We start from the raw sequence: 20,210 nt of genomic DNA, 5'->3' as shown, positions 1-20,210 counted from the left end.
GAGGAAGAAGTGTATATGGAATAAAGTAGTGGAGTGCTTGTTAAATTTAGTAACATCAAGTGCAAGCATAGGAAAGTAATAGTAATATGGTATAAAACCATAGGAAGATCTCACTTGGATTACTGTATGCTATTTGAGGTAGATAGGCCAAGAAAACCCCCACGTGAAACAGATACTGTTCGTATTTGTCTTCATTATATGAATCTGCAAGTTCCAGAGATGCTGCTAGCTCTCATCAGGCAACAAAAAGACCTTCCCAACCCATATTCTGAGTGTGTAATTTGGCCTCTCTTCCTCTTCCTCCTTCTCATTTGTTTTAACTTCACTCTGACCTGTTGGAGGTTGCCTGCCTTCTATGTTATAGCTGTGGTAAATCAACTGGGATGATTTCAGTGATACTGGCAAGTGCCTGGTTGCACTTTGCTTAGGCAGTAAGGGAGGAAGCCAGTCAATAGGTCTGGAATACAGCAGGTTAGGTTTGGAGGGCTCTCTTTTGCAGCCTGCTGGTCTATAGGACAAGTTGTGTTACTCGGAAGCGTTTGATGGGGCAGGGATTGCAAGCATTATTGCTATCTTTGATCTCTCTTCCTGCATGCACCATAATCATGAGAGCTCTTGATCATTTATAGTGAATTTGTCAAACGTTTTGATTGTGCATTTTGCTGTCTATAAAACGGATAGTGATATGGACCCATGTAGTCTCATTTGAATGGTTTTGGACTAAGCACTCATGAAATAATTGCAAATCTGAGTTTGATGATCTGCATGTTCCTTTTTTGACTTTATATTCCCACGTTTTTAAAGCTTTAGCATTTTTGGTTTGCCTTGCTTTTTTTCTATTAGAATCATAGAATCATAGAGCCATTTAGGTTGGAAAAGACCTTGAAGATCTTCCGAGTCCAACTGTTAAGCTAACACTGCCAAGTCCACCACTAAACCATGTCCCTAAGCGCCACATCTACACGTCTTTTAAATACCTCCAGGGATGGTGACTCTACCACTTCCCTCGGCAGCCTGTTCCAATGCTTGACAACACCTTTAGTGAAGAAATTTTTCTTAATATGCAAGCTAAACCTCCCCTGGCACAACTTGAGGCCGTTTACTCTCATACTGTCACTTGTTAGGTGGGAGCAGAGACCGACCCCCACCTGGCTACAACCTCCTGTCAGGTAGTTGTAGAGAGCGATGAGGTCTCCCCTCAGCCTCCTTTTCTCCAGACTAAACAACCCCAGCTCCCTCAGCCGCTCCTCACAAGACTTGTGCTCTAGACCCTCCACCAGCTTCGTTGCCCTTCTCTGGACACGCTCCAGCACCTCAAGGTCTTTCTTGTCGTGAGGGACCCAAAACCGAACACAGGACTCGAGGTGCGGCCTCACCAGTGCCGAGTACAGGGGGACGATCCCTGCCCTGCTCCGGCTGGCCACACTATTTCTGACACAGGCCAGGATGCCGTTGGCCGCCTTGGCCACCTTGGCCACCTGGGCACACCGCTGGCTCATATTCAGCCGGCTGTCGACCAGCACCCCCAGGTCCTTTTCTGCCGGGCAGCTTTCCAGCCGCCCTTCCCCAAGCCTGTAGCGCTGCACGGGGCTGTTGTGAGCCGAGCACAGGACCCGGCACTCGGCCGTGTTGAACCTCATGCAACTGGCCTCGGCCCATCGACCCAGCCTGTCCAGATCCCTCTGGAGAGCCTGCCTGCCCTCCAGCAGGTCAACGCTCCCGCCCAACTTGGTGTCATCCGCAAACTTACTGAGGGTGCACTCGATCCCCCCGTCCAAATTATTGATAAAGATATTAAACAGAACCGGCCCCAATACTGAGCCCTGGGGAACATCGCTTGTGACCGGCCGCCAACTGGATTTAACTCCATTCACCACAACTCTTTGGGCTCGGCCATCCAGCCAGTTTTTTACCCAGCAAAGAGTACACGTGTCCAAGCCATGGGCAGCCAGTTTCTCCAGGAGAATGCTGTGGGAAACGGTCCTTTTACCAGTCCTAATTCTCTTGTACTTGATTAATGAAAGATTTGTTCAGTACGTAGATGTCTCAAAAACCACTTGGGTAGAACGTAAGTTCAGGAAAGTTATATTCCAGTTTAGAAGAGTTTCCTGCTTTGCCATATATGGTTTTTGGTAATGTTTTGGGTTGTCCCTCCTGCCCCCCACACAGGGCAATGCATCATTTAAAATACAGTTCACATAATACTTAGTCAAAAGAACAAAGTAAATGAGAGAAAAAAAATTACATGTTGCCTATTTGGGCAATATGGGTGCAAAAAAGTTGAAGGCAAAATGTGTCTTTTTTACACCATGGCTTTCTGGTGGAGAAAAAATATATTTTCTGTTAACATTTGCAGAATCTGAAATATAGGGTTGAAAAATGAAAATTAAGGACAGATTTTTAAAGAATGTGGTTGCCACTAGTGTTAGGAATAGCCCCCTTTACCTGCAGTATGCAAAGTCTTACGTGAATAGAGAATGTTTTTTTTAATGTGTAACTAGTGCTAGGAAATCACTTCAATTTAGAACTTTTTTGTGTTGTCATACTGAGACTTTTGTGACAAAAAAGACATTGCCTCTCAGATAATTTGTTTCTATATCTCAGTCCTTCTCTATGTTTTGCAGAGGCAGATGAACTTTAGATAATTTATCTGACTTTGCAGTCAGGTGAATAATCAGTTACTTGAAATTGAGTAGGAAAAATATCCATTTCACACTTCTCAGACCTCAGTTCAGGTTAAAGTTGTTTTCCTTATGTCTCTCGCATCTTTTCAAATCCCTTGTCAGCTACAGTGATTTTCAACCACAGCTTTCTATGGCACATTCACCATGCACTCATTAAATATTGAAACTCAGTACTCAGAAACGTTATTCATCCATTAATATTGAATCATGGCCTAAACTGCATTGTTCAAAACATTTTTGGATGTTATGCGAGTCTGTCAGAATGCATTAACAAACTTGATTGTGTCAAACTAAGCAAAAAACCTGTTGAACAGTTTCCACTGTAAACACATTGTACTCTTATTTTTAGTCAGTGTAAGGTTTTGAGTTGAGGGGGTACCTTATAGAAATGGAAGTGTTCAGAGATCATGAAAGATGAAGGAAGCTGGGTAAAATTAACATTAGTTAACACCCCCCCGTCATTGTAAGGAAGCGTACAGATATTATTTTTTTGATACTGAAATGTTTTAGTTTTATGTCTTCTTACATGGAGTTCATATTTAGGGATCACTTCCAACTTTAAAGACTAATACCTCTTTAGATTTTTCTACATTGTATGGAGAAGAGGAGAGGGTGATTTTCCTGATAGTGGACTTTGAAACTGGAAATATTTTGATTTTGGTTGGTTGGAGGTAATGAAAAATGACACAGTTCATGCTTTGGACTTGAATGAGTTTATCTTGGATCACCACAGATCTATCAGATTGTGTAGCTTGGAGACTATGATAAAGAGACAACAACTGGCAAGTAATCATTTCCCTGAAAAGTAACAAAAAGAAAATGTTTAATCTTTGATAGTGTAATAAATTTTCGATAGCCGGAAATAAGGGCTGAAAATGATATATTACTGTATTTGCTTTTAATACAGTGTTGTTTACCAATTTTAGATTTCCTAGGGATTCTTGATTAATTTAGAATAAAGTGTGTAGTGGCCATCAAAGCACAAAACTAATTTTTTTTTTTTTAACATTTCTCAGTGTGTTGCTGTTGTCTGTGAATTAAAAGGTGCCTTTTCCTTAATGATAATCTTTAACATCTGCAGGTGTTTTTCAAGAATGACAGAAATGGATATTTTGAAGTAAACAGTAGAGTGAATTCTTCTGGATTGAGAACTAAATTATTCATCTTGTTAGTCTGGCTAACATGGTTCATGCTGTGCAAGATTGCAGTACCATGTCATAAGTTCACATGGTAAACTTAACATTTTTTTTTCTCTTGAACTCATTTAAAAAATGGATATGAAAAGGATGGAAATTTTTTTCAGAGTGTAGCAAATTTCTATTGTGCCTTTTCCTGGAATGTATTTTTGTATTTCTTAAAAGAGGTACAGAAAACAGATTGCTTGTCCCATCAGGGATGCTTTCTTGTTTGTTCTTAAATTTCTAATTCTGCTGCACAGTAATGTAATTGGAGAGTGGAGCTAGCTGCGTATTTTGACTTCACTTATTTTGTTGGACCAGATATGATAGTTGTCAGTTATTAATTTTAAGTAATTACTTAATTGAGCAATTATTTTTGTTACTGTTTTGTATTATTTTTATGCTATTATTATTTAATACTAGTGTCATTTGGATAGGAATAATTACTTTGAACTGATATATACTGAAAACATACAATTCTGAAAATCTAAAGAGCAACCTTTCATGTAAGTTTTAAAATATAGATGTATTCAATCTATTCCTTAATATGCATTAATTTAGGCAAATTTACCTCTCCTTTACTGTCAACTGCAGTAAATGGCCAAGATGAATTAGGCAATTGAGATTATTTTGTTTTTTTCATGGTGCTTGTGTTGGTCAGCTGTAATTGATGAGACTGTTGTGTCCTAGCTAGGTGCTCTCAGCCGTAGCCTGTTTGTTCAGTGACAATGTATGGTACAGCATCCCTGCCATGATATTTGAGCTGTTCCTTGTTCAAGTCAGGGCTAAATCAGTACCACTAGCTTGGGGAAATGCCATAATTGAATTAATTTGGGCTCTACCATAGCTGCAGAGAAAGAGGTTTTCCTCCCAGAGATGTGGGGTAAGCATTTCAGGCTGTCTTAAATAATGCTCTGAAACATTTGCTGTATTCCCATGTAGATTCTCTTTTACTTAATTTTGCGTGTAGCGTGTTCTTGGCTAGTTTAAAAGCTGTATAATAACAAATGCTACCTAGAATCTCACATTCACTGCTTTTATAGAAAAAAAGATGTGAATAAAAAAGAGGAATGCAGAAGCAAAAAGGTTATTCTTCTGAAGTCGGGTATTTCCCCTTTGGCTTTGGTCTGAATATCTGCTTCAGGAGATGGTTGGGACAGATGGTTTGACCACATGTATAACTTAATTCTATTTTGTCTCTGTCCCTCCTGCCCACCCCTCAAAAAATCTAGATCTAAGAATAAATTGGCTTTTATATATGAGAGCATCTTTCAGAATTCTTTTCATCAGTCTGCTGGTGCAAGATTGCTCCTTGAGAATAATGTGGTAGGTTTTGTGTTCAGTTTTAACAGAATCCGATTTAGGTGGAGTGTACTGCAAACATTATTTTGATTAAAGTGACTTCAGGAATAAAATGGTCCAAAATTTGTCTTACAGTGGAAACTAAATATGACAATATGATAACAAAAATATCCAAATTCTTATTATGCCTCTGTTTGTTCTGAGATCCATAGATCTTTGGTGGTTAGTGTGTCAAGATTTACCTAGCCTCTTGCAGTTTCCTCCAGGATTTTTTTTTCCCCTCGGTGACAGCAATGTTCAATCATACTTCTGGTTGGTTTTTTTTGAGGAAAATCCAAACTGCATATATATATGCTTCTTGTGTTCAGTAATTTTAATGCATGCGATAGCGTTCTGCTCTGAGTGACTCCAAGGGGTTGCTGTCTCCAACAAGATGGGAATTACTTGATTCTAGGAATTTTTTCCAAAAGGTATCTGGATTCAAGTTTTTCATTCAAATAGGTAAGCTTCATAACTGTCACAGTATTCATTTACAAAGGAAATTCAATAATTTTTTTTTCCTCTAGCTAAGCTCTTAAGTCATCTTTAAAGGCAATAAGAGCCTCAGGCAGAGCATTTTTATTCTCTGTGTTAAGCAGGATGTTTGCAGTGCTGTGAGGGCTGTCGGTACAAAGGTGTGTCCAGTTTTAGCCAGTACAAATTCTTTTCTTTTGACAAAAGCTTTTTTCCCTCCTATATTTTAATGCCCAAATATTGTCTATATTTAGAATACCTATATTCAGGAGATGACCTAGTTTTCTACTTGGAAAGCATGCTTTTATTGAAACATATATAACAAATGAATCTTTGCATCTTAGCACAAAAAACCCCCAGGAAGTTTTCTACGTATTCAAAAATACGTTTTTCAATTTTCATATTCACATGTTTGGGTTGTACTGAAAACAAATGTATTTCCAGAACAAGGATGGGAGCTGATACGAGTATGTTGAAGTATCATAGTTACAAGAAGCGTGTCCAGTAGGTTCATGATGTCAGTCATTGACTGCAATGATGTACTCTTGCTTCCGAGATAAAACTAGATTGAAGTACCACTGAACAATCTAAAAATTGAACTTTGTGTGCATTAGATTGTTCAAAGAAAAATTTCAGGAAGATATGCACACATTTTCCTGTCTTCAGTCTGTAAACTTCATGATCACATAAATAACAAAATTTTGGTATTGTTTGTTGTTTTTGCTATTGCTTTACTTAATGTAAATACTTAATTACTTTTAATTATCTGTCAGCAGATAGATCTACGGATAGATGGAGATATCTGTCTGTTTAGATATGAATACCAGAATATAGTGTTAAAATCAAAAGCAAAAGGAAGACTGGGGTAAATGTGGGCCCACGGCTAAATGGAGCAGGGACCCTGGTGACAAAGGAAGTAGAGAAGGTGGAAATACTCTAAAGCCCCTTTGCTTTTTCTTCCTCTGTCTTTACTGTTAAGGCCAGCTTTCAGGAATCCCTGGACCTTGAGACCAGAGGGAAGGTCTGGAGCATGGACAACTTGCCCATGATGAAGGAGGATCAAGTTAGGAACACTTAAACTGGACATAGAGAAGTTCCATGGGGGGTGATGACTTGCAGCCATGAATGCTAAGGGAGCTGGCTGATGTCATTGTGAGGCCACTCTCAGTTATCTTTGAGAGGTCATGGTGATTAGAAGAGGTTCATGAAGACTGCGAGAAAGCAAATGTCACTCACATTTTCGAGAAGGGCAAGCAGGGAGATCTGGGGATTAGGACAAGAAACAATAGACACAAACTGAAGCACATGAAATTCTGTCTAAACACAAGAAAACACTGTGAAGGTGGTCAAACATTGGATCGAGTTGCCCTAAGAGGTTGTGAAGTCTCCATCTGTGGAGATATTCAGAACCCAACTGGACATGGTCCTGGGCAACCTGCCGTAGCTGACCCTGCTTGAGCAGGGTGTTTGAACCAGATGATCACATGAGCTCCCTTCCAGCCTAAATGACTGTGTGATTCTGTGAGAGTTGTGGACTGCACTTTCCATTTAATAAAGTAGAGGCAATCATCAAGCGTTTAAAGGATGGGTGAAAGAAGTTATGATGTAGAATTTGAGTGCCAGAAGCTTTAGGGGTATTAAGATAAGTGACCTAATCATTGGCTGTTTGTTTACTAAATTGCAAAAAGTACAAGTACATAAATTTTCTTCATAGCATTAACTCAGTGTTGAAGTCCTAAAAGGCAGTGCTGTAGAATGGCAGGAGTTGTTGCTTTTTATGTCTGATTGTGTGCTATAAAACAGTTGAGAGCATGAAATACTGTGAAGTGTTAATCCAAACTTTAGTACGTAGAGCTTCTTGTTAATGCTTTATGTGTATTTTCAAATAGCACTATGGAAAAGTGATAGCATTGCATACTGTATTTCATTAAATCAGCTACTGTAACTAAATAGCTGTAAGCTTCTTGAAACAGTATTTCATAATTATTTAGAAGTATTTTATTCAAACTATCAACTGTGTAGAAAAATGTATAGCCAGCAGCCCTCTCTGCTGTTTCAGCACCTTTTTTTAAACACTTTCTTTCTTCCTGTATAAATGATCAGTGTAATGCATAATGTCTCTTGTCTGTTAACTAGAGTTTTGTGCTTAAATGTGAGAACCATTATACTGAGCCTTTATATTTGTTGTAATTAAAAATGTCATTTTAAGTGGTCTATTTCTGTGGAATTCTTGGAATAGTGGACTGTACTGACAAGTTGTGTTGTTTAACTCCTTATAAATTGCGGATGTGCATCTATTTTTTTACTTTTGGCTAGATAATAATGTAATATATTACTATAGATTTAGCTGATGTTTGCCTTTATTCAGCAGCAGTACATGCTGAATGCCAGTAAAATGAATTTGTAATGTCAAGGAAGAAAACTACTGTAAGTTGATGCAAGCAAATGTTTGCGATCAGCATGTATCTGCCCTGTGTTTGTTTCATTAAGCTCCTACAAGCCACCCAATTATGTAACTCAAATAAATGAAAATTACTTCAAAATCCTACTTATTTTGTTAAAACTCTGTTGAATTTAAATCAGTTGAGATGGGTATTTAGGACTTTTTTCGTGAACAAAAGTTGCCCTAAATGCAGAAGTTTAGTGGGTGCTTCAGGAAGTTAACTAGTTGTATTTTGTTCTGTAGGTATGATGAGATACATTCCTGATCACACGAATGAGGATTAGAGTAGATAGGAAAGACTTTAAATTTTTGCTTTAAGGCGCTGCTATGAGCAAGGCAGTCTTGGATGTTTTTGAAGAACATAAACCAAATACCTTTTTGGCCTAAATTGTATAAAATTTTATCATGAAATAGTATAAATTTCTTTTATGGTAGAATGCCATGCAAGGAAGAAAAAAGAAAAAAAATCAGTAAAATGTTTGCTGTACAGCTTGCTTTGACTGAGGTGACCTGAGTGTCTTGATCTAGAAGTTTAATAAGTACTCCGAAACACATTGGCAAAACTGGATACGCAGACATCGCCAAGCCTTTGAGCTTATAGACACATTAATGCAGGGAACTACTTTGGCTTGCAGCTAGCCTCTAGCGAAGGAGCAAGCTTTTGCTTCTGGAGATGAGCACATACATTGCAGAATTGCTTTGTGACATCAACAAGTACGTCTTGATGAAAGAAGGCATCTAGTTGAGCCAATTGAAATGAAGAGCTGATAAACACTTCATGCAGAGGAGAGGAAGGAGAATGTAGAGGAAAGCTGGAAATTCAAAGACAAAGACCAGTTCAAAGAATTGAAAAGACAAAGCTGTGAAAACTCTCTAGTATTTCAGAGCCAAACAAGAAGAAAAATAATGTAGGAAGGAGCTCCAAATGTTGCTGGCTGAATAGCTGCCTTCAAAAAGGATTGCAGTTGATCAAAAGGTCCACAAGATGGATATGCAGATATATGGACCAGCAAAGAAAGCTTTGTGCCAAAAGTCATGGAGCCAAAGGAAGCCAAGAAGTCAAAATGAGAATTTAAAAGTCAAGTGGAAATTTTCATTTGCTTTACGCTGGTATGTTTAAGACTAAATAGATTTTTTTTTTCTGTTTTTTTTTTTCACTTACCAAGGAAGGATGTTTTTGGGGGAGTAGGAGGCAATCCAGACAGCTCTGGAACTGTTGAAGTAAAGTTAGTGGCAAAGTTGTAACAAATCTTGAAGAGAAGATCTGTTGTTGACATAGAAGGGAATGAAAAATAAGAGGCAAAATACACATTTACTAAAGGGAAGTAGCAGGAGAGAGTAAACAATTTGTTTTCTCCCCAGTAACAACATAGCTACTTTAAACCAGAAACACAGTAGGCCTAATCTTGTCAATAGCTACTAAAACACTTGGCTTCTGTAGAAAATTACTGGTTAAACTGGAGAAGGTAGAGATTTGTCACGAATGACAAATGGAGATTATTAGTCTGGAAGGTGGTTAGTAATGGGACTTCTTGGAAGGCAGTCCTGGAACTAATGTTAATATTTTTATTTCTGAAAGATGCATGTGGTCAAAATTTAGTGATACTATTGCAAAATAAAGGTTAAGGTGTCATATGACAGGAAATAAATGACTGACTCCTATTAACTGATAAATGGTATGAAAGGGCAGGGTACTTCTGCTAACAAACTAACAAATATTTTGGGGAATAAACAAACTGGGAAGTATTAGTTAATCACCAAAGTGAAATCCTCTGGAAATGGAGCATGTAGTTCTGCAGCAGCTGCAGGGAAGAGCTGATGGGTTGATCAGGGAAACAACATTTCTTTTAAAAGCCTGAAAGAGTGGATTTTGTTTGTATGAAAAATGCAAGATGGAACAGCAGACAAGGCTGCTATCTTAAAATAATCTCTGTCCCCAAAGTGAATGTGTTTAAATGGGGCAAGTATAAATTGAGTTTGGAGATTACAAGAATGTTCCTAAATCTCTAGAAGGTGAACTTCTGCCACAGCCTTGCAGGTGGAACAGGGACAGCGGTAAGGTTTGGGTTTTTGGTTTTGGGTTTGTTTTAGTTTTTTTGCAAGGGGGTTGTGGTGGTGGTGATTTTGGGGTTTGGTGTTTTGGTTTTTTTTGGTAGTTGTTTTGGATGAAGTTGATCAATTTATGCAAGGCTTTACTGCTTAGCTGCAAAATTGTTAACTGCCTGATGACCTGGTAAATACTTACAGTTTTCTGTTTGCATTTTTATGCTGACACTATTATAAGTGCATTTTTGAAGACATCGAGGAATCCCACTTTAAGGAAAAAGGACCTAATATATAAATAAGAAAACTGAATTTGGATGAACTGTTATGAACAACATAGATAAAATCTTTCCATTTTTGATGTAAATATTTCACATCATTATTGGTATTGGTATCAATGAACAAGCTAGTATGAAATACTGATTTTCGTCTTCATATGTTGGGAAAGAACACATCACTTAACTTTTTAGTAATATCATTTTACACCTGGAGTGGGGAAAAAGGAAGTGGGTGGATAGTAATTTCTTAAAAACATATAATGCATTATTAACAAAGGTGGGAGTTGGAAGTGAGGGACTTTCCCTGCTCTCCTATCAGTTACTCCGTTGTGATGGAAGTTCCTTGGGGCATTGGTTTGGCAATGACAGTGAGATGTGATTGCCCACAAAGGATGGCACAGAATCCTTTTACTGGGATTTTTATCGCATGGTGTACTTGGAAACCAGTAACTTACAGGATCAGGTGTAAGGTTATACAACTTTGGTAGGGATTTTATAGGTGCCAGTTTTGGGTGTCTACCCCCATCCTTTTCTCTCTTGCTGTGGTGGGATACAGCTGTTCATGGCCAAGATACTTAAAACTGGAATAGCTGGGTTGATACCTGGACTAATTTTAAATGGGCTGGTTAAGGTGAAATAGCAAGTCTTGCCCTGAGTTCTCTGCTTATGGGAAACCAGCATTATATAGCCATCCTTTCTGTCGCTGGTGTGGCTGTACCACAGCTGTGTTATTGTCTGCTAATTCTGTGGGATGTCAGAGCTTCTGATGAAAAGCTTTTTAATGGCTCGCTGTAGGGTGAGGAGTCAGATGACTCGCAAATGTAGACGAGATTCTGGGCTGTCGTCTTGTAGCAAGTTTGCAGCAAAGGACACGCGGATTTTTGGCAAAAGTAGAAAAGAACATACTGTCCCTCTGTAGCGTACTTAGCAGGGAAGCTGAATGTAACAGCAGTCAGGTTAAGCCATCAAAGGGTTTCTCTTGACATTAGGAGCCCATTATTTTTAAGTGTTAGGAAAACTGACTTTCTTCTTCTTGCAAGAGAGGTAGAGAGGAGATCTCGCGCAGGTTCATAATTCCAGGGGCAAGGAGAAGGCTTGAGAAGACTAACTGAGGTCATGTCAGATGTGGGAATAATTTGCCAAGAATTAGATGTAAACATTTAAGTGTTTGTTTTTTAATTTTGGAGAGTTTGTAATGTGGAAACTTCTGGCAGATTTTTTCAGATATTGTCTGATTTCATATACTTTAATTACTTTGCCAGGTACAGCATGCATAAAGAAGAGATATTTTTAGGGGAAAACCACTTGTGGGAAGTAAAATCCAGAAAGGATGAGGAAGGAGCTGACTTCAGTCTCAGGAAATGCTAAATACTTTCTCTGCTGTGTCTCAAGAAAAAGCTGCTGAGACTTCTATTTTGACATTTTTTTTTCTTTTTAGACAAAACATGATTTTTCCAATCGAAAAGACAATGAGTGTGTTTTGACTGCACCATTGATTGTGTGAAGGATTTGTTATATCAATGCTGCTGGAATAATTTGGGGGACCTTGGGAAATCACTTAATGGAATTTGGTCCATGTCTGCATAATCTGACTTTTTTTGCTAGAGTAATTGAAGATGCTGCTTAATAAACTTTTTATAAAGATTCCCAGTTGGTTGCTGCGTTTCAGAGGGTTGTGTCTGAGCACAGAAGTAATAGATCTTGTAATTGTCTTTTTTCCTCCCCACCTCACTTAAATATTTTCCCTGGGGAAGAATCTAATGTACTGTAATGCTACTACCTTTTACAAAGTGACCGTACTCATTATGATTTGTTCTCTGAAGCTCCCTTGACAACGTATAAATGCACTGAGAATACTTAAGCTTCCTCTCCATCACTCTTTCAAAAATCTATTTGAAAACCAATGTTTGATACTGCCGTTACTATTCTGAGTTCCCTAATGCTGACTCTGCATTCAGTGTCACAACATACATGCAACAGATAAGTTTTATTAGCTAAACAATTTATATCTATGTATTTTCATGAAAATTAGGTATGGTGTGCTTATATCAACTACTATAGTGAAGATTTCAAATATATTTATGGTTTGTGACATAAATGTTGAGAATTTTCTGGGACTGGAGTTGCCTTTATTAACTGTTACAACAAGTTCAATAGCTATTTTCATCTCATCCTCTCAAATCGCTGGGAAAGGTTTATTATGGTTGTTCGATCTTTTTGCAGCTTGGTAAATAGATGCAGTATTTGGGTTTATGGTGTGTCCAGAGGTAAGAAAGCATTATCCCATTGCAGAAAATAATGGAGCTTTTAGGTGGAAACTGGGTGCCCACTGGCTGGTGGGGAGAAGGATTTTCCTGGAAAAAGGGTTCCTTAAAAACAGAACAAAACCAACCAGCCAACCAACCGAGCCCCATGCATATTCTGATTACTTGAAAATATATTTTCATAAAGCTCTTGAATTACTTGTGTTTTGTATGATTTAATGAATAGTGATACTAAGTCTTGTAGCTTTTGTGTATTCTGATTTTGACACTTCAATCTGAAATAAACTTCTGGAATTTTTAGCAAATATTTGTATTTTGGTGTCTTAAGAAGCTGATAATAATGTATTACAGTGACTGCTTTTGAAGTGACTGTGCCGATGTCCTTTTAAACTACATTTGGAAAATATGCCTTCAATCTAAATTTCCCTCCACCTTCTGTAGATTGAAACAAGAACAAACGTATGTACGTGATGAGTTTGGCAAACTTCTGGAACGAGAAAGGATTTCTTCAAATGAACATTTGACTCGAGCCATTCTTCGAGAGAGAGCTGCGACAGAAGAGGAGCGTCAGAAGGCACAGCGTTTTGTAAGTTCAGAAACTTTTATAGAAGTCTCAGATTTTTCAAGCAACCGTGTCTTCAAACTTGTTTCAAACTATTGGTAGAAGAGGAAAGCAGATCTCTTCTTGTTACTTGTTTTTTCTTTATTACTAGGTAATAGTGTGTAATTTTTTTTTTTTGTCAAATATCCCTGTCTTAAGAACAGCTGATTGGAAAGAGCCTAACCTTTCTGAAGGCTGCAAATATAATGTGTCGCCTTGTGTGTGTGGATAATATTAAATGTCTTTTTTTCAGAGGGTGGAAAAGTAATATGATAGTCTATGTCTATTTACTAAATTTGGTTATTCTATGTTAAGAAGTTACAGAATACAAGAGAACTTTCTAGAAAATAATTGCTCCATATTTAAAAGGAGTCCATAATATTTCTGGGCTAGAAATCTGGCTAATAATAAGAATTAAAAAAGTATCATTTTTGAAGTTTCTCATGTACTAGAAAACAACAACAAAAAGTCTAACTTTTGATGATTGTCTCAAACCTTGGAACCAGCTTAGTGAAAAATTCTGTATCAAAGAATCATATTTCATTAGAGCTGACGTGTAAAAACTTTGACAGGCAAGTTGTAAAATATGGCTGGCTGTTTTCCTCTGAAAATTGACACTATATATTTCAGTCCATTTCAGATGTCTGGCAGATTTGTAAGTTCTTGCATATAGCAGTTGCTTGCTATATTGAGTCTGTATTGACCCTTCTTTGTAACAGTAATCATTGTTATCTGAGGTATGACTATGCCTTCCTTTTTTTTTTAAATTGATTATAAATAGTAAACAGGCTGGTATTTTCAAGATAAAAAGTTTAAAATACTTATGTGAACATTCCTATGAAAATGAATGGGATCACTTATGTCAGCAACTATATAAATATCTGTTTGGCCCACTGTATGTGAAATAAAATCAAAGCTTTCTAAGGTTTATTGGTTGGTAATATAGTAAACCAATCACTTCAATGAGCAATAGCTTTATCTATGCTGTGTAAGTAAAAATCTATTGCCCATGTTATTTTTCCAAATCACAATTTAAAACCAAGCAAATTTCACCTAAGTACACCTGAGTATTAGTATCTTTTGCAGACGTTTCCCAGTGCTTTTTCACCTCTATGGTAATATTATTGCTGAAGAATAATTACAGTATGGTAAACGAATGTTTAATATTTTGTCATTTCAAAATATGGGAACAAAGGAAAATGGAGAGGAATTATGAGCAAGGTACAGCTTTAGCCTTATGCCTTAAACCCTTGGATTCTTAATATTGTGCAGGAGAGATAAGGGTTTTGTGGCCTCAACCTAATGAGGAGCTGAAGATTTATAATGGGGAATATTATTTGCATAATTACCAGGGGGTTTGCATCTTTCACTTACTACTGTAGTTAGCACTGTGCTTTTGAGAAGCACATGACGCCTTTCTCATCAGCCCAATGCTTGAGAGATTTCTTATTATGGATATCAAACTGGTTTATTTAGCCATTAAGTCAATTTTATTGTTAATTTTTACGTGCTCTAGAATATTTAAGTTACCACTGCCTACGTGAAGCAATCGAGAATTGCTGTTAACTAATTTTGAACGTTATCAGCCTGGGGAGTGGTGTTTTAAGGTGTGTGGTGTCGCTGCATGTTGAGTTGGAAGAACAACATACAAATGGTGCTAATGAAATGAAGGAAACACCTTAAAATCCTACAGGATGTCCCTTCATGTGGAGGACAGCATGACTTGCTGCCTTTCCGTGGTGACAGCATTGCTGCATGACATTTTAGAGCTGACTACCAAAAATGTGCTTTTGTGGAAGTATAGGCATGTTAGGGCATAGATTTTGCACATCAGAAGAGAAGCAAGGTATCTAGGCTCTGCTAGTGACTTACGTATCCTGGCGTAGTCATCTAATTTTTGATCATCTTATTGTTTCAATCTGTGAAATTTTAAAATATCTTGAGGTTCTTTGGTGAAAATTGCTATGCAAATTTGTCATTTCCACTACAGTTTGTTCATTCGTTGAAGTGTACTGCAGGATAAAAAAGTAGCAAGTAGGCTTTGTGTGTTTGTTTTCTTGAAATGGGTCTAAATATTAAAACATGGAGTAATTCTCACCTTCCTTGCAAGTCCTTCTATTAGTTGCCTCCTTTATTTTCCTGTAACTGGTCAGTTTTTATTCCCTTGGCTTCATTGCTTATGCTAGCTGTTTGTTTCATGTATCCAAGCTGAATTTATAAAATCTGTAACACAGTGGGATATATCTATGTGTACCATTTGTCAGGTAGAATGAGTAATTCCATGTTCTAGTAAACTGCTATGGTAGGTTTGTATTTTATGTAGCCTGGATTTGATCTGTCAGATTCTTTTTGGAGAAAAAAGAGTGTTTCTGAAATGTCAGTAGCATTATCTACAAAATTAATTCCTTTGCTGCTGTTAAATTGTTTAAATAATGCACAGGAAAAGAAATTATGGTTCGAAAGGAAGAATTTTATTTTTTCTTTGTAAAGGCTGCTAATTCAGTTTTAAGAAATAGACATAAAATTGTTAGATTGAAGTGATGTTTCCCATTCTTAAACAATTTTAACACCAGCTGCTGCTTATAGTTTCAGAAACAAGAAATTTTTAAGTGTTAACACCCCAAAAATTGGCATTAAATCCTCATACAAATGAAAAAGATGGATAAAATGAAGCTAAACTGAACAGCTAAATGAGCAAAAGCTTTACAGGTGACAAGAACTACAGAAAGACATCATTTGTCTCTTTAAATGAAAGTATTGTACTTCTCAAAAACACCAAACCAAAACAAACCCTAAAAGAAGTCAGCAGAGCTTGGGCAGCAAGGTAAGGTAAAGAAGGAGGGCATCCTTAAAAAAAATCTGAAATAATTTTTAAGTGAGCAGGATGAGGATTGTGACACTTGTTAGGCTAAATGTTAAAAAACCTACCCTCTCACCCAAACCATAAAGTATGACAAAACGGATTTTAAAGAACAATTAACAAAAGATATAAAAGCTCACGCGCACATGCGTGTGTGTAGGCACACTCACACCCGCTCACCGTGGAACGAGGATCTACCAAAGACTGTAGATCCAGGAGCAGATCGGGGAAGTACGAGCAGCACGCAGAAGAGATGAGGCCATAGCAGCAAAATACCCTGAATTAATTTTTTCATGTGTCTCTTCAGAGTGGAGGAACTTTAGAAAGTTCTCATGCCACAAGTTTTCTTTGCAGAGGTCTCCTCAAACAAGGTCTCAGATCTGAGGTTTCAGTAGAAAACATTAAGGGAAATGGACAGTTTTACCAATAACAGCTCTTCAAGCCTGGGTGGTATTCATAAAAGCTCTGAAAGAAACTTGGAGATGATAGATGAGCTAATGATAGCTGAACTACTTATGTGCTGTGTAAGCTGTTAGAGAAAGCTCGCTCAGTACAAGTGGACTGGAAAGTGGCTGATGGGATGTCAGCTGCTTCAAAAACAATTTTGGGGAAGATCCAGAGGTTTACAAACTAGTAATTCCGATGTTTTTACCAACCAAGATAGAAATTACAATATAGAGTGGAATTTCCAGACCCTGACCAAAGCCCTAGAAATCCCTTGTGGAGTCAGTGTGAGGATTTGTTTAACTGTCGATGCTTAATTCAGCAGAAATAAATCCATCTGCTGTTGATTCCTTTAGTAATGCCTTCAGATGTTGCTGACTTTGAGGAGTATTTCAGATGTAGCCTAACTTTCCTTGCCCCACAGCATTTGGGTGTAGTCTTTAAAAAGCGATGCCAGTGAGACTCAGCGTGCTGAAGAGCTGGTGAGGTCTTGCATCTCCTCTGGCTTCTCACCCATCTCTGGCTGTGTGATCCTGCTGTCTCCATTGTAGTGGAGCTGATATTTGGTGCTGAAACGAGCCGACTTCGGATAAGTTCATTGTCCTTGGTTTGTTTGGTTTTTTTCCTTTTTTAATTTTTTTTTTCCCTCCTGTCTGGCAAATGAAATGAACTAGCTTATTTTGAAAGGACAGATGTACATCGGTGTTAGGTGTAAGGGATGCTTTGCTGATGAAGAATTTCTTTACCTCTTTTTCTGCCCATTTCCAACTCTGCAATGCAGTTCACCTCCTTTTCTGTTGTGTCAGTGCAGGTGTTGTGGACTGAAGCAAATACAATACAATCTGTCCTGGAGACCTTTTTCAAATGCAGGCATGCCCACAATCTGCTTTATAGCTTGACTACAAAAATAGCTGAAGTGAGGACATAGCAAAATGTATATGGAGGGCAAGTTGTCTGGGGAAAAAAATGGAAAGTTCTTGAACTGCCTTTGCCACCAAAGAGAGTGGTTTTGTACCTTTAGCTTTACTTACAGTCAGTTTTGAGACATGATATTTGCAAAGTATCCCTGAGTGTTTTCACCAAAGGACAAAGTACACTGTGTGCTTGAAGTCATGCTTGAGAACTGCCTGTAGCAGTGCAACCAATAATAAATATTTCTTTCTTCCATACCCTTAGCATGTATATGTTATTTTTTCTGCCCATCCTTCTTGAAGGAGTACTTCATAATAGATGAAGTCTTTTACTTCAGTCTAGCCATAAAGAATTTTGGTAATGGTATGGTCCTCTTTAGCAAAGACGGGTACAGTTGAAGGCCCCATACTTCTGACTACTCCAAGAATACTTGTATTGTGTTTTACTCACATAGGCAGCAGTTTTACTCACTACCCTCCTTTCCGGTATTTATTATTGGAGATCTTTGCTGCACATCTAAAAATTGTGGATAGTTGAGTTGGGCATAGTCTTGTTGAGTGGCTTTAAATGTGGTAGCTTTGCCATAAATAGCTTATTGACGTTCTATCACTTGAGTCATTATGTGAGTCAGGGTGAGACGCAGAGAATATGGAGTAAAAAAATCAATAGTTATCCAAAGTGCAGAGGACCTGTTGTATTTCCATCTCCTTATAATGACCTGGAGTTTACTGTTAACATATTTGCTTCACTGTCTGGACTGAAACAAGCTGTCATTAAGACCCTGTATGTTAGAAAATGGTTTTATTGAGCTGCCAATGACATTAAAGTCTCATTTCCCTTTGAAGAGGCACAGAAATACTGTTCTGTTCATTTGCTGTAACCGTAACATTAAAATTTGATTATTGCTATCATTAGAAATCTGTATCCATACTAATACAATTATATATATTTCCCCATGTATTGTTCCAGGCTTTCATTGAAGTACCTGTTAGAGAATGAATTCTGTTGTTGCTGAGGTATTTTTTTGTTTTGTAAATTATCATCTACACAAGAAGGTCTATTAATAAATCCTATGTTAAAAAAAATCAATTTTGTAGAAGTATCCTTATATTAAAGAGCACTTTTTGCACCTTAGGTGAATGTGGTAATCAGATTATTGGGTATTTTTTCCTAGCAAAATCGTATTTGAGATGTATAATTCTTCTTTTACTTTGCTGAGCACTGAAATCAATAGACAGAATACATTCCTCGATATATTAGAGCTGAAGCGTGTTGAGTTATGTTAGGAGTTAATTTGACCTATTGTCATAATTGAATATGTATTGTTAAAATAGAGTGTTTCACTCTTCTGTGTCTGAACTGTTTAGATGTTTTCCCTATCATCCTTGGGTGGCTGGTCCTAGTCGCTACGTACGTGTGCTATGCAGTGACCTTTGCTTTAGTGTTGCATTTATTTTTCTTGTCCTCAATTCATTAGCTTTGTCAAGAGGAGGTCCCCTATTTTCCATATGCATATTATATTCTGACCCTTCTTGCTCTTTTTGAACAGTCCTGTGCTAACCATATTTTAAGGATGACTTCACTAGAAAATACCAAGGGGAAGAATTACTAAATGAGTTAAGGCATTAGTTCTCAAGAGAAAAGAAGTCTGTTTACAAACCTGCAGTATTTATTACATACCTCATTTAGCTCATTCATCATTTTAATAGAAAAATGAATCTTTTTAGATGATTCTGAAATAATTTGAGGTAAACTACATAGCCTGAGGCAAAACACGATTGCTTACTGTAGGGAGGGCCAAGCTGTTTCGGAAAAGTACAGTATGATTGGTGACTATAATTCACAATTTATAATAGTAAAAGTATTAAAGACTCATATTTGAAAATTAGACTTAAGCTTTGGAAACCACATGGTACAAAATTAAATTTAGTGACAGTTGTTTTATCTCTTGTTCTTCAGTTTTATAATTTCGAAAGTAGAGATTTTTCTTGAAATCTCTTTGGAAGTAGAGATTTTTGGAGATTTACTCATAAAATTTTGTTTAGGTTTATGTACGTGGTTCTTTTTCGCCTTGTGCTGCTGTTCTTATGGTTTAGAAATAGCAGTTTTGTTGCAGGAAATAGTCTTTTTGCATTAGTACTCTTGTCATATGGGCAGAAGTAATCTGGGTTTGGTTGTTCCTGTTGTAGAAGACTGCATAAAAGACAAGAATGGAGGAAGAAGTTATTTCTGAATATTGAGGATGTGATCTATCTTTTTTTTGTTTGGTTTTGTTTTGGAGGAGAGGGGTTTGGTTGCTTTTTAGAGAAGGAAGCGGGATACAATGAAGAAGTCATTTACATTTTGAAAATATTAAACTCCATTGCACTGTACGTGCTCATCTTCATTTGAAGAAACATAATATCATGGATATGGCTTATGTCTCTCCTGGCACACATTTCTTCTCTCACTGACTCTCTCTTGCTCTCTTTCTGGCATTTCTACTGCAGCGGTAGGGTGTTTTGGGATAGGAATCTAGCTTTCTGTCTTTTCTGGGATGTTAAATAGATGATGTGAAACTCCACCATATGAAAAAGAAGCTGCTGCTATGCAAATAGAGATCAATAATGGTTTTTTTTTCCAGCAATGCAAGAAATGGGGCTTCCTATCAGATATTTGCAAATCATGAATGGTTTTCTTATCTGGACA

The 20,210-nt window shown here is 37.5% G+C and overlaps 1 protein-coding gene across 3 annotated transcripts in view; it reads left to right on the top strand.

Annotated features, from left to right (window-relative positions):
* CHCHD3 (coiled-coil-helix-coiled-coil-helix domain containing 3) overlaps positions 1-20,210 on the top strand; it is a 156,091-nt gene that overhangs the window by 38,012 nt on the left and 97,869 nt on the right. For all 3 annotated transcript variants that reach the window (XM_052789212.1, XM_052789211.1, XM_052789213.1), the window contains one exon: positions 13,147-13,291. In XM_052789212.1, coding sequence (XP_052645172.1) covers positions 13,147-13,291 — 145 coding nt within the window. The remainder of the gene's footprint in view (positions 1-13,146; positions 13,292-20,210) is intronic.

The sequence above is a fragment of the Harpia harpyja genome, chromosome 6 (genome assembly GCF_026419915.1).
Source record: "Harpia harpyja isolate bHarHar1 chromosome 6, bHarHar1 primary haplotype, whole genome shotgun sequence".
Lineage (NCBI taxonomy): Eukaryota > Metazoa > Chordata > Aves > Accipitriformes > Accipitridae > Harpia > Harpia harpyja.
Note: the sequence above shows the minus strand (reverse complement) of the source record. Positions and strands in the feature narration are given on the sequence as shown.